General features: G+C 30.2%; 4 protein-coding genes across 6 annotated transcripts in view; 2 read left to right on the top strand and 2 right to left on the bottom strand.

Moving 5' to 3' along the window:
* Positions 1–15,548, bottom strand: part of LOC140663817 (calcium channel flower-like) — a 107,885-nt gene that overhangs the window by 44,816 nt on the left and 47,521 nt on the right. The window lies entirely within an intron of this gene.
* On the top strand, positions 1,969–5,358 carry LOC140663773 (tRNA (adenine(37)-N6)-methyltransferase). The gene is made up of 3 exons (XM_072888229.1): positions 1,969–2,415; positions 2,907–3,236; positions 3,325–5,358. The coding sequence occupies exons 1-3, from the start codon at positions 2,321–2,323 to the stop codon at positions 4,700–4,702; spliced, it is 1,803 nt and encodes a 600-aa protein (XP_072744330.1). The 5' UTR covers positions 1,969–2,320; the 3' UTR covers positions 4,703–5,358.
* On the bottom strand, positions 5,157–8,765 carry LOC140663772 (ribosome biogenesis protein BOP1 homolog). The gene is made up of 8 exons (XM_072888227.1): positions 8,418–8,765; positions 7,482–8,201; positions 6,727–7,402; positions 6,306–6,515; positions 5,868–6,145; positions 5,662–5,761; positions 5,381–5,576; positions 5,157–5,310 (listed from the first exon to the last, which is right to left on the bottom strand). Exons 1-8 carry the CDS (start codon positions 8,511–8,513, stop codon positions 5,157–5,159), a joined length of 2,430 nt encoding a protein of 809 aa, XP_072744328.1. The 5' UTR covers positions 8,514–8,765.
* Positions 12,645–15,134, top strand: Ctu2 (Cytosolic thiouridylase subunit 2). The gene is made up of 3 exons (XM_072888712.1): positions 12,645–13,115; positions 13,724–13,995; positions 14,074–15,134. The coding sequence occupies exons 1-3, from the start codon at positions 13,045–13,047 to the stop codon at positions 15,117–15,119; spliced, it is 1,389 nt and encodes a 462-aa protein (XP_072744813.1). The 5' UTR covers positions 12,645–13,044; the 3' UTR covers positions 15,120–15,134.

Below are 15,548 nucleotides of genomic sequence, written 5' to 3'. Positions count from 1 at the left end.
TGAAATTATTTAGATTATCTCTTTGTAAATTAATAGGACGAACTCACCAGTGCCTATTTTTCCAAAGTTTATGTTTATTATTTTTTCTTTTTAATAGCATAATTCCCATTAATTTAAAAACAAAACAGGAAAATAAAAATATTGCTTTGGGATTAAAGATGACTTCCTGGTTAACAATGTTTAAATCCATATTTAAATTTATAAGCTATGAATTTTTTATTTTGTTATGGTTATGTCTGCATGACATAATTTTTATATTTTATATTTTATTCTTTTTTAATTGTGCGTTACATTTAATCTCTATTCCTAATTCTTATTCTTAATATTTAATATTTAATATTTAATATTTAATATTTAACAATTAATATTTAATATTTTTCCTATTGTGCGCAGGGCCTAAGCTTGGAGCAGTGCCAGATGGCTAAAACTGAATTTCCCCATCTTGTTCATGAATTTTCCCCAAATTCATATTTTGCAAAATTTTCCTCAAAATATGACATTCATATCATATTACAATATATATAATATTATAAATAAATATAATATTATAGATCGTAATATATATATTATAAGTGCGCAAATTTATCTATATACGTAACTATAAATAATGCGTTTTATGAGATCCAGCATTGGTGTTTAGGGTAACAGGCACGATTAGCCAATCAGACACTTATATCCAATCAAACGTTTTCAAACAGATATTATGTGACATTCTATTTGCAAAGTGCTATAAATCGGCCAGACGACAAGGCCAAGATCTTATCGTCTTAAGATCTTATTTTTTAAATAAAAATAGGTTTGATCAATCCGAGAACGATTAATGACGTCATTGACCAATCACAGCTATTTCTCTAAATAATAAATGGCAGTGGTTGGTCAATCACATCATTGGTCGATCTCTGATCGATCAAACCTGCATTCGAAAACAATAAAAAAAGCATATCATGAATTCCTCCAAAAAAAAACCCCATGTCCGAAAAGTTATCCACATTTTTCCCCACAAATTTTCGTTCCCCAAAATTTCCCCCACTGGCATGAAAATTCTCCACTTTGGGGAAAAAACCCCCAATCTGGTAACACTGGCTTGGAGTAAAGTAGTAAGAGCGGCGTAAGGAGCTAGAATGAGCGTATGAGCACAGTTGTGGTATGAGCGAATAAAATGATTTTATTTCCTTACTCCTACTCCTATTCTTAAGGTACCTTTTCATGCTGACGCTCGACGCTCATTTTTGGCGTCAAAACAGATCACGTGATCAAAATTGATGAATTGGTATTTTTATTTTTTGGTCACGTGATGTCTTTTGACACTGAAAATGAGCGTCGAGCGTCAGCATGAAAAGGCACCTTTACTCTTACTTCTTATTGTAGATCGGGCTTAATATCGTACGATAAAATATCGTACATTTAGGCCTAATCTACAATGTGCTCTTTGTTTCCTGTTTCTTAAAAATTAATCCAATCCTGTTCGAGTATTCTTCTTAAAATGAACTGCAATTGGTTAATTTCTAAAGAAACAAGAAGCAAAGAGCACATTGTAAATTAGGCCTTAATCCTATATAGAGTCCCTAGAAATAAACTTTTCTTATTGGTTATCGGACGTCGTACATCGGACATTGGACGCAGTATAAATCCTGCATTATGCTAGGTCTATATATGTCTACGTCTTGAGTGATATAATATTATGGGTGCGTTCCTTTTGGACGCTTACATGCTTAAAGCGCTTATAACATTGCTTACACTGTTTCATTTGGAGTTATAAGCGCTTATAAACGCATTAATGACGTCACTGTGACGTCATAACTCGTGCTCACAAATGCTTATTTCATCGAGGTAGGGCAGCAAAAGCGTGAGCGCTTACAGTGCGTGAGCGTTTATATGGAACGCACCCGTGGTATCGCATAATGAATAGAAAAATGGATTTAAATTGTAATGTGATTAATAACTGAAATGTGATTTAAATTGTACATCGGTATATGATGGTAAAATCTTTTCTACGTAATTTTTTAGGTGTAATTTTGCAGTTTTCTGGCGATACTTATTAAGAATTAAAAGAATGTTTTCTACTTATGTATTAAGTTTTAAAGAATCTCATCAAACAATATTTCGAACATTATTACAATTAGTGAACACAAAAGAACAATCTGTTTTTCCGCCATTTTGACATGCTCACGATGCTCATGCACCCAAAAGGAACAACTTTCCGTTTGCAATTTTAAGCGCTTAAGCAGCAAACGGAACGATTGAAAATAGCGCTTACAGCGCGTGAGCGTTCATATAGAACGCACCCTATGCCTGACTGTACCCATGTTGTGGATTGAACATGGACATGGATTTGACTTGTCGGAATTCCAGCTTAACTATTGAATATTTGTTCGATCAATTGAATACAGCCAGACAAGAAATTAATAATTTAAGGTATTTTAAGAAAGTGGTTTGTTTCAATCATATATATATATATATATATATATATATATATATATATATATATATATATATATATATATATGTGTATATATATATATATATATTGCCTTGTAATAACGTCACTTTGTGTACTTATTTTATTTAATTTAATTATTTTGTTTTTACTACTTTATTATTACATACATACACATTCCTTTTTTTACGTTTATACATGATTTTTATACAATTATATCTTGCATTTAACACAAAATATGATCCTCAGTTATAGGTTATTTTGTTATTTTCTTGCATGTATAATAAAACTTTGTTATCAAACATGTGCTTAGATTTAGTAAAACTAAATGTAATATAATTGTAAAATGATATTAACCGAGACATAACAAAAATTGAAATTTAATATAAGCTGACTTTTTTAAAATCATTTATATACTTATAGACCAAGCTAATATTTTTTAACAAAAATTTGTTTTATTGTATTATAGACAACAAGTGAAAAGTCTACGATATATACTTAATAAAGATGTTGATAATATTAAACGCTTTTTGGAATTACAAACACATGGAAGATCCTTTTCACACTCCAAGCTAATAGCTTCATCTTTGGAAGAAGCAAAACCTGGTACAAGTAAAGATCAAGACATTCTCAAATTAAAACCTATTGGTGTCATTTCTACTTGGTTTCCTAATAAGAGAGCAACCCCACGACAACCTGGAATATGTGGAAAGGTTCCAGGGAAGTTGACACTTTACAATTCTGTATTTACAAATCCGGATCACGCATTACAGGGCCTGCAGGATTTTTCACATATGTGGTAAGAGTAGCATAATCTTATACAAAAAAATAATTTTAACTTTATTAATAAAAAAAAGACAAACAATAATCTCTCTCCTCTTCCTTAGGATTTTATTTCATTTTCATAGAAATGATTCAACACACACTCGCGCAAAAGTAGCACCTCCACGATTAAATGGGATGAAAATAGGCGTATTTTCTACACGCTCTCCACATCGGCCATGTCCTATTGGCCTAAGTTTGGTTAAGATATTAAAAATTGAGAATTATACAATTTATTTTGAAGGTGTTGACATGGTAAATCAAACTCCGGTTCTAGATATAAAACCATATATACCACAATACGATAGTCCGTTACATATTGAGAAATTAAATAATAGATCAAGAGAGAATAATACAAATGTCTCAGACATGTTTCATAATATAAGAGAAACCACTAACTCAAGTGAGGACCAAGTAACTGATTTTTTTAATGTTAATACAAACACTAACAATGATGAACAAGCGGAATTTGATATTTCCAAAGATGAAGAAATAGCTTTAAGGCTCCAGGTAGAGGAATTTCAAGCAGATTCAAATCATTATATTACAAGACAACCTTCTCAATTGATGGAACCTCACATTAATAGTCCTACTTTATTACAAATTAATACTGCCGATATGAGTACAGAAACATATCAAGTTCAAGATGGGATATCTGATATGAGATCAGATTTAGATTATCCTATTGAACAGAACGCTACGATATCAATAGCCGAATCACAGATAGATTCTATTAGAGATTTAAATAGCAGGTTACGTAATGTAGATATAAATAATCCTAGCAATACGAATTCAACGCAAATTGAGAGAAATAATGAAATAGATTATACCGAGAATCAACCTTTACGGAACTCTAGATTGCTGGACGGAGCAGATGGTCCGAGTACAGTTTGTGGCACGGATTTAGATTTAGTCAATCATCGTGTACTGCATGCAAGAGTTGACAATTCTCCTGTAAGAATGGGAATACGCGAAGCACCCGACGGAGAGGAAGGACTAGAGTCTCAGAGTTTGACACCATCGCGAACTTTACCGGATATTCACGCGGCGACAGCCATATCATCTCTACCGATGAATATGGCGGTACAAAGTAACTTTTCTGAGATAAGAGTACCAAACTGGATTTCGCAGCCTCGTACGACAACATTATCGGTAATTTTTAACGAACGTGCTTTGATGCAATTAAACGAGATTTCGGATGATAAAGTTGATGAACAGAAACAAGCTATAGAAAATGTATTAAGAGAAGATCCTAGATCAGTATATTTAAGGCAAAGATGGGGTAGTCAATTTTATACTTTTTTAATATACGATTTGCACATCACATGTAGATTTGACGATAGTAGAGGTATCGTTACTGTATTTCAAGTGCGACATGCGGGTCGTACTTGCGATTGCGGTGAGCCTGAATGGCAATGCTTAGGACACTCTCCTTTATCTTAATATATTATATAGATATATGAAATAAACATTCCAGGAAATAGGGGAGAGACGAGCAAAATGCTATTTCTATATGATTTAGCATAATTAATTTATGTGAACTTTCCTATGTCAGAGAAATCTTCCTCGTAAAACAATTTTTCTCTTTTTATAACAATTTGAACTAATAGGATATTTATAATAATAATATCAAAGTAATTTAACGAAACGTCTTATGATTTAAATTGTAACTTTAATATAAGTATAAAAGTTCCTACATTTTGTTATTGTGTGCAATTATCATTTAGATATTAAACTTATATTGTAAAAAAATTTATACCAAGTAATAAAAAAGCGCATAAAAGCTAACATATACTTTATGTATTTTAGATAATGTATTGGGAAAAATCTTTAAAGATTTTTTAAAAATAAGTATGATATGATTTTGTAGTAATATTTTGTGAATAGGTATATTTATTTATGTATACATTCGTATAGTAGAATCTGCACCTGCGGAAAATACCCATGGTTCAATAGGATGAAACATGATGTCCAAAATACCAAAATCATTATACGATTCATGGTCACACAATCTTTTCAATGGCACAATTAACGGATTTTGTAAAAGATCACTGAAAAAAGTATGCAACGATTAAATATATGGATATGCAAAAAAAAGATTCTATATTGACTATATCTTACTTGTACACCATTCCGTGAGACACAATAAGTCCTCTATCATCACCTCCAGAGGCGAATAGAGGATATCGTTTGTGAAATGCTACAGCACGTACACCGGCTCCATGTAATCGTAATGTTTGATAAGGTTTAGTACTTAAATCCAAGTCGAACCAAAGCATTTTGCGATCGTACGTTGCCACTAAGACATTATCACCTCCTAAAAAAATTTATTTACCGATATATATTGACCGATCACACATTAAAATCATACATAATTGATAAAAAATATATAGTTTTTATACCAGGATGAATAGCCATTGTTGATATCCATTGTGAATTAGATAATAATTTTTTAACCATTTCCTGTTTCACAAGATCGTATATCCTCACATTTCTTTGTGTCTGATGAAAAAATATAAAGAATGAAATAAATTAATAATTATTTAACAAAAAAAGATTTAAGTATATCAACTATTCTTATTTTTTAGTAAGTTACACTATTACTTACTGCAACGAATAAGTATGGTCTAATTGGATGAAATAACACACACTGTATTAATCCCTTTGATTTACTAAATGGCAATTGAGAACTTCGTTTTGATAATTGATTTATCAATACTGATCTATTTTGACCATCTTGCATTACAGTAGCAAAATAATCTCCCTTTCCATGCCATGTTATTTGCTTTACAGTTTTAAAATTATTAAGAATTATCCGAATTCCAATGGACCAGTGTTCTTCTTCTACTTGCTCCCACTGCACTGCACTTCCCACTCTATCACTCACTAATACCATACATACACATATATATTAATTTCATACACATGAATAATTTTGACTTGAGAAAGAGAACTTATAAATACATATTTAAATAATATTTTTTAAGATTATTTTTATAATAAACTATATAAACAATATTGCTATGATTATTGAGTTCTTTGATACCTATTTTTTCACTCTCTGGTATTATCTCCAAAAGCTGATTTGTTTTGTTGCTAATAGTATCATCTCCGACTCCAGGATTTATTAAAAGAATCTTCTTATCAGCTGCGACGGCTATTAATGATATAGCTTGGTTTGGACACCAGGCAACACTTCTAATAACACCACCACAAGGCACTGTTTTTAAGCATCTGCCTGTATTCACTTCCCATACTGTTAAAATAATACATCTTTTATATTTTACATGCAAAATATATAATTTACAGAAATATACATATACATTAATAACTTATATAAATATAAATAAATATAAATTAGTAGTAACATAAAATAATGTAATTATTTACATAAATTATACACACATATATACATAATAATATTTAATAAATATATAAATTAATGTACATATATGAGTATAACTCACTCTTCAATAACATGTCATCTCCACCAGAAGCAATGAACTGACCACCTGGTTCTGCAGTAATACTTCTGACCATATCTGCATGTCCTTTAAATACCATGAACATTGTTGTTGGAAATGGTTGCAAATCTCTTGGACTTGGCAATTGTGGAACCAAAGCTTCAGGTTCTATTGTCAATCTCATTTTTAATGCTCTAGGACATAAATAAAGATCTAAACACCTCTGAAATCTTTCTTTGATATATCTAGAGTATGCTGGCACTTCTCGAAGAGAATTATATTTTTGCGGTATAAAATGTAATTTTCTCTTCCATGGTGTTGTTTTTAATTTATTCCATTCTTTAAGTTCTTTGTTATCAAACAAATATTCCGATGGAGGGTTATAACTCTCTGCATGACCAGGTAAATGTCTCTTTGGTGCTGGAATATGCTTGTGGATTCTACGCATTTCCTCTGCCTGATCATCAGACTGCCACAACATGTAAAATTGTGGTCCCTGATCCTTTTCCCTATTTTTTTGCATTTCAACAGTAGATTTCATCCAACCCATCTTAAGAGCATGTACCAATTTTGACACTTTTTTAGCTTCAATCTTAGATGGTAAGAAAGAACGTTTGTGTTCTGGAAATTTCCGAAGAGGCGTTTTCATTACTTCAGAAGTGAACCACTCTACCCATGGCTAATGTAATAAAAAAATTAGATTTTAATACATTATATAGATAATATATTCTCAAATTAAATTATTGAGTATAACTTACCGCATATTCATCAAATTGTATATCAGGAATTTTTTGTTTTTGAATTCTTACAATTAAGTCTATATCTGGTTCACTTAATATAATATTCTGACCAGTTTGAGGATCTTTTATAGTTCTCCAAAAGTCAGGATCCTCCATTCTTTTCAAAAAGTTATCTAATTCATCACCTTTTTCCGGCTTTGGAATTTTCTTACCTTCCCAATCATAACCAAGATGATTATAATTATTGTACCATTTCAGTGGCACATTCCCAATTGTGTTAGAAATATCTTCTTGATCAGAACTATCATACTCGTATTCATCTTTGTTATTAGAGATAACTTTAATTTGTGCTTTGTTACAGGTGTTACCTTTATGTGCCTGTGCTTCTGAATCTTTAGAATTCTTATCATTTTCCAATGTATTTAATTTTTTTATAAATTCTTTATCTTTATTCTTAATCTTTAATTTCGTTTTCTCATTTTTTAATGTAATTTGTGAATTTTTTTGTATTTTTTCATAAAAATTTTTCAGTGCTTTGTTATCTTCTTTATCTTCTGAATTTTTAATATCTGTAGACTCGTAATTTGATTCAAATTTATCACTTTCATTATCCGATAGAAATACAATAGGATCCTTTTCTTCATCTGAATTGGGTATATCTGCATCATTTTCTATTTCTTCATCTGTAGAATCTTCATCATTAATGATATGAGTGTCTAACAAATCCATGTTAAAAATCTAAATTGTTAAAAGATTATATATGTTTTATTTGCATTATATTATACTGATATTTTTTATTTTAAATTAGATGTAATAAAATATAAATGTATAAAGCTTAGTGTCCACAATGCTAGAATTCGATCCGAGTTTTCAATCCGAGAGATTAGCTAATAAACTTATAATATATTACATGGATCGAGTTCTAGCATTGTGAACATTAGACTTAAGCAATACCTTAGTGTTTATTATGCATACATCTTTTTGGGGTTTTTCTTTATTTTCCTGCGATGTCTGAGTAACCTGTTTTCTCTTTAAGACTTTCTTTCCCATTTTCTTTATTTCTTTAATATATTCACTATTATAAAATTAGTTTAAGTATAAAACACACCACGCATGTATATATTATCTGATATTATATACTACAAATTACGTGTTTTATTATTTCCTTTTTAATTTCCAAATATAAAATATACCACGAAAACTTTTTCTTTTACAGTTTACATGAGATCAATTCCAACCTCAAAGAATCACGTGAAGAATACGATTTCACTTGTAGCCTTTGAGTATATAGACATGGAGGAGGAATGCCAGATGCCAGCACCGAAAGTGTGTCCAAAGGGTGCGTTCGGAGAACTCGCTATCACACTACCAACGCAAACGGTACCAAAAATGTTCGCGGAGCCAATAGCGTGATAGCGGTAGCAAGCTCTATGAACAGCAACAGCGTAGCATATTACCAATTTCAAACCTAACTAAATACTATTTCACATTTTAGATATGATTTACTAATATTAATGATTTTTCTTTTTGGAAGAAAAAAGTTATATTTTAATATAAATATTTATAAAATATTTAAATAATTATTATAAATATCTTCTAAATATTTTATAAATATTGTCAATATTGTCATATTTATCTAAATATTAATGTATATATATCGCTGAATTTTTCTTTATTACGCATTATGCCGGTCAGTTATAATAATTGGTTATGCTGAACACTACTGGTGCGTTCGGGGAACTTGCTATCGCACTACCAACGCAAACGCTATCGACACACTACCTCGGAAGGAATAGCTCCGTAAAGTTAGCCGAACCACTTTGATTTTTTTATAATTAAAATTAACTAATTGTTTGGTCATCGTTTGTTCATGATCGGTCATCCAATTAAAACGTTTGGTCATTTATCGTTTTTTTTTAATTAAATAATTAAAATTTCGAACTAAAGTTAGCCGAACATTTTTATTTTTCGTCTAATCGAGTTAAACAAGAGCTTATTCGATGCAGAATCGTTAGGTAATCACGAATAAATTCTTTACAACGTTTGGTCATCCATAGTTTATCCGAAAAATGAAAAAAATCATGTGCGGTAAAATGACGACGGGCGACGTATAGTGACATGGACGTGCGCTGCGGTCACGCGCGCATGCGTTTTAGTAACTTATACAAAATTTTAAATAAATCTTTTTTAATTTTAAATAAATCCTTTTTAATAATGTAGCTATACAAGTTGCAAACCCATGTGGAATCATATATGCATTGCAAAGTACATGTTTAGATGGAAATGCATAGAGGGATGGGGCTTCGCCCCGTTCCCATAAAAAAATATAACAAAACTTGAGAGCGTAGAAACTACTAAGGCTGACAGTACTGTGTAGAAGTTTCAATGTAAAATTTTAATTCAACCTATGTTGATCCGAACTCTTACACTATATTTATAATTTTTTATTCATAATCTTACAAAATAAATACTGAATGCATCGATGCACGATTCATTGAGCCATTTGCCTAACTTCAGTCAAATAGCATTTGCTTAGAAAAATAGCATTGAAACTTCTACATAGTACTGTCAGCCTTGATAGTTTCTATGCTCTCAAGTTTTGTTATATTTTTTTATGGGGACGGGGCTTCGCCTCGTCTCCCTATGCATTCCCATCTAAGCATGTACTTTGCAATGCATATACGATTCCACATGGGTTTGCAACTTGCATAGCAACATAAAAAGTATTTATTAAAATTAAAAAGGATTTATTTAAAATTTTGTGTAAGTTACTAAAACGCATGCGCGCGTGACCGCAGCGCACGTCCATGTCACTATACGTCGCCCGTCGTCATTTTACCGCACATGATTTTTTTCATTTTTCGGATAAACTATGGATGACCAAACGTTGTAAAGAATTTATTCGTGATGACCTAACGATTCTGCATCGAATAAGCTCTTGTTTAACTCGATTGGACGAAAAATAAAAATGTTCGGCTAATTTTAGTTCAAAATTTTAATTATTTAATTAAAAAAAACGATAAATGACCAAACGTTTTAATTGGATAACCAATCATGAACAAACGATGACCAAACGATTAGTTAATTTTAATTATAAAAAAAATCAAAGTGGTTCGGCTAACTTTACGGAGCTACGTCACACACCATCATTAATGACATCACGATTGCGTTTGGTAGCACTACTACCTCTCTCTGTGAACAGTCGATAGTACTAAATTGCACGAATAGTGTCGCCCCGAACGTACCGAAAGTCTGTGCGAGAGAGAAAGATATAGAATGATACTCGTCCTCTCTGCGCATGTGTCAAATACATTGGCCTTGTTTACATCATATATGTAATACTATTGCTAACGGAAGTCGAGAAACTGTAGCTAACATTACGGTGCGGACGATACTTCGTGTCTCGCTCTAGCAAGGAATATTGTGCGATGTGCGCATGTGCTGATATATATATATGTGCCTATTCATGGGTGCGTTCGGGGACACACTGCCTAGCGCTATTTAATGCTATCACTGTTCGGGGAGTTAGCTAGTAGCACTACCAAACTACCGTGACGTCACTGATGATCACAGACTTCTAGCTCCGTAAAGTTAGCTGAACCACTTTGATTTTTTTATAATTAAAATTAACTAATCGTTTGGAAATCGTGTGGAGATGATTGGAACTCTAATTAAAACGTTTGGAGGTCCATAGTTTATCCGAAAAATGAAAAAAATCATGTGCGGTAAAATTTCAAATTCTTTTAAGGCTGATTCACACTTTGGCAGAAAAACCATAGACTTCTATAGACAGAGCATTAGGCCCTACTTAGAGCGAGAGGGGCTCTGATGCTGCGGGAAGAGAGCATCGGTGCCAATTCGGTTTATTTCGTTAAGACTCGATAATGTTCGGCCAATATTTAACCTAACATATATGTTGTCTATGTGTTAAACATGGTGTTAAATAGTAGTGTGAAGAACATACTAACATCGAAGTTTAGAAAGAGATATAAAAATGAGTTTTTGTGTTGTGTACAAATGTAAAAATCGCAAACACAAAAATAAAAAAAATGTTGAACAAATAGAGATGGAACGTGTTTAAACATATATTTTATTTTATTTACCCTTTTATAAAAATTAAGTGCTAATATATATTAGAATAATAATATATATATAACATATGTATATATATATATATATATATATATATATATATACATATATATATAGAATATTTTATAAAATATTTATTTAATAATAATAATAATTTAATATTTTTCTTGATTAGAAAAACTATTTAATTTAAAAAAAAATTGCAAAAAAGACTTTATAGTATTTATTATCATGTACAATATTTGAAATGATGCAAATAAAACATTTAATATATTAATTATAAATATTTTGATTAATAAAGTTAGGTTGAGAATCAGTAATTATATATGGAAAGCCGAACACATCCGATCGGTTACGAAAATGGCCGACCTGGCACCGATGCCCCCTTTACCGCGATTATCAGATGCCCCTCGTAAAACGCTCTGTCTATAGAAGTCTATGGATAATCGCGGTAAAGGGGACATCGGTGCCAGGTCGGCCATTTTCGTAACCGATCGGATGTGTTCGGCTTTCCATGTATAATTACTGATTCTCAATCTAACTTTATTAATCAAAATATTTATAATTAATATATTAAATGTTTTATTTGCGTCATTTCAATTATTGTACATGATAATAAATACTATAAAGTCTTTTTTGCAATTTTTTTTTAAATCAAATAATTTTTCTAATCAAGAAAAATATAACGTAAAAGAATTGTAATACGAAAAAAATTTAGATCCACTGATAGAATCACATTTTAAATATTTTTATATCTTTTACTGTATATATTATTATTAAATAAATATTTTATAAAATATTCTATATATATATGTATATATATATATATATATATATATATATATATATATACATATGTTATATATATTATTATTCTAATATATATTAGCACTTAATTTTTATAAAAGGGTAAATAAAATAAAATATATGTTTGCACACGTTCCATCCCTATTTGTTCAACATTTTTTTTTATTTTTGTGTTTGCGATTTTTACATTTATACACAACACAAAAACTCATTTTTATATCTCTTTCTAAACTTCGATGTTAGTATGTTCTTCACACTACTATTTAACACCATGTTTAACACATAGACAACATATATGTTAGGTTAGATATTGGCCGAACATTATTGAGTCTTAACGAAATAAACCGAATTGGCACCGATGCTCTCTTCCCGCAGCATCAGAGCCCTTCTCGCTCTAAGTAGGGCCTAACGCTCTGTCTATAAAAGTCTATGCGATTATCAGATGCCCCTCGTAAAACGCTCTATCTATAGAAGTCTATGTTTCGGAGTTATGTATTTTGCTGGGGTTAGCAGTCTAGTTATATATAGAAGTCTGTGGTTGCGTTACTGGATATACTGTGTTCTAACCTAAAATCAATTTTGTTACAAAATTTAGTAATAAAGTGAACAAGTTTATAATAATTTTAGTTTGTTATAACTGTAACTTGTGTAAAATATTTAGTTGATAAATTGCAAAAAAAACATGTGTTCGTTAAATGATTGCATATATGATGGTAACAAAGATGAAATAAATAATGCAAAAGATTTATCAACGTTAGTATAGTTTTAAGTAATAATAAATAATAACAATTAAACAAAATGAAAAAATATGATATTATATTATATTATCGATATATTCTTTTATTAATATATAGAGAGTGAGGAAAAAAAAAATATAAACCCTGAAAAATTTCGAAAAATATAAGTTTTACAGAAAAAGAATCTAAGACAAGATCGAGGAAGGATCCGGCGATCTAAGACAAGATCTATTCATTTTTTTCATATTTCATTTATTTCATTTTTTCATATTTTATATTAAAAAGTATTATGACAAACTTTAAAATATCTTAGGAAATTCTTAACCAAAAGAAGTTTTATTATTAGTGTTTTGGAAAGTTCTTGAGATAAGCTACAAGAATATACAATTAAAAATAAGATGTCTCATTTAAGAAATTGAAGGTGACCTTTAAGTGACAATTCAAGATCAAATCAATGACATTATCTTATATCCCTCTCAAAACCATACAACTTTGGTCTGAAATATTTTTCTGGAAAACTTATATTTTTCAAGATTTTTTAGGGTTTCCATACTTTTTCCTCATCCTGTATATTAATAATATAATTTTATTATTATCATTTCTACTATTACATTTCTCTGACAGGAATACAACTCTATGCAGAAAGTGCAAGCATAAAGATATTGATGTATTATTAACCCAAAGTGGCTATTGTAAAACATGCTTTTTAACTGTTACAAGTCATAAATTTAGAGCGTCGCTTGGCAAATCAAAGATTATTCATCGTGGTGATTCAATATTGGTCGATCACTCAGGTGAATTAAATTCCACTGTGCTTTTACATCTTATTAAATCTGGTATGAGCGAATCTACTCATAAAAAACTCATTTTCAAGACAATAGTTTTATATATAGATGGTAAGTTTCATATAACTCAATAATTTTATATTATGTGCATTCAATTTTGAGATTATAAAAAATTCTAATATATTTCAGATGGTTCTACAATGGGAAGAACGATTGACGAAAGGAAAATTTTGAAACATAAAATTGCTAAGGAAATAAAAATTTTTGGATTTAATGGTTATATTGTATCATTGAGTCAAATTTTAAGCCAAGAAGATACCTTAGATATAAAATCTATTGATCAAGAGATATACCATACACAACACAAGGATCACCTGCATGTAATTTTGGATAATTTATCAGATAATACTTCGAGAACAGATCTACTAAATCAATTACGTCGAAGATTGCTTATATCGGCAGCACGAAAACTTGGTTGTAATAAAGTATTCGTAGCAGATTCTGCTATGGATATCGCTACAAAAGTACTAGGAGACATATGTTTAGGACGAGGTGCACAACTTTCCACGCTCGCAAACTTTTGTGACGCTCGTTGCGTCGACATCAAGATACTTAAACCATTAAGAAATTTTACACAGCCGGAACTAATATATTATTTAGAACACTATGAGATAAAATCTGTTCAATTGAGAGAGTCCAATGTGACAGGACCAACAACTTCTATACAAGCATTAGCACGTAATTTTACAGTAGGACTAGAATCTCAATTTTCAGGTACGGTATCTACTATATTTTGTACAGCCGAAAAAATAAACCCAAGAATCAACGCGCAGCAAAATGCAGAGGATAATTGTGTGTTGTGCGATGCAAGATTAGATGCTACACCCTCTAGTGACGAAATATCTGCCGTGAGGGCAATTGAAGTTTCTAGTTTGATATCTTCAAATATTGAGACGAAGACTTTTAATAATAAAGAAAACGAAGAATTGAATTGCACGAGTCTCTGCTCGGATGACGAAATATACTGTGATGATAACACCGAGTGTGATTGCAAGAATAGTAAAAAAAGAAAAATAACTACGGAAGATATTTGGAGGTATCTCTGTTATAGTTGTAAATTAATATTTAAAAATTCGGAGATTTTAAATACCTTACCAGTGCCGTTATTATTTGCCGTTAAACAAAGATTAGCTTTAAAAAGTATGAGAGAGGAAATTGATGGCTTTCTATTATAAATAAAATTTTATTATAAATAAATTATATATAATCATAAATAAATTTATCTTATGAATGAAATTTTAGTTGCAATATTATTTTTTAATCATACACACACTAATTTTTATAAAATAGGGAAATAGTGTGCAAAGATTAATTTATACATGTTAATATTTATATAAAAAATATTTTTTCTTAATTTGATTATTGAATTGTATAATATATATAAAAAAAATCAATAAAAAATTTTTTTACTTAGACAAAACATGTTGCTAATATTAAATACCATATATTTTATGTTTCTTTGTATATTATTTAATATTAATTATAATAGCCTATCTCTATTGTATAAGTCTGTTAAATATAACATTTATCTTATAATCATGAAACGAAATATTAAATACAGCTAATCCTAAAAAAGTTAAATATATCGCGCATTTTTTAGTAAT

This window comes from Anoplolepis gracilipes, chromosome 3, assembly GCF_047496725.1.
Source record: "Anoplolepis gracilipes chromosome 3, ASM4749672v1, whole genome shotgun sequence".
NCBI classification, from domain to species: Eukaryota; Metazoa; Arthropoda; class Insecta; order Hymenoptera; family Formicidae; genus Anoplolepis; species Anoplolepis gracilipes.
This window is presented reverse-complemented; position numbering and strand designations above follow the sequence as displayed.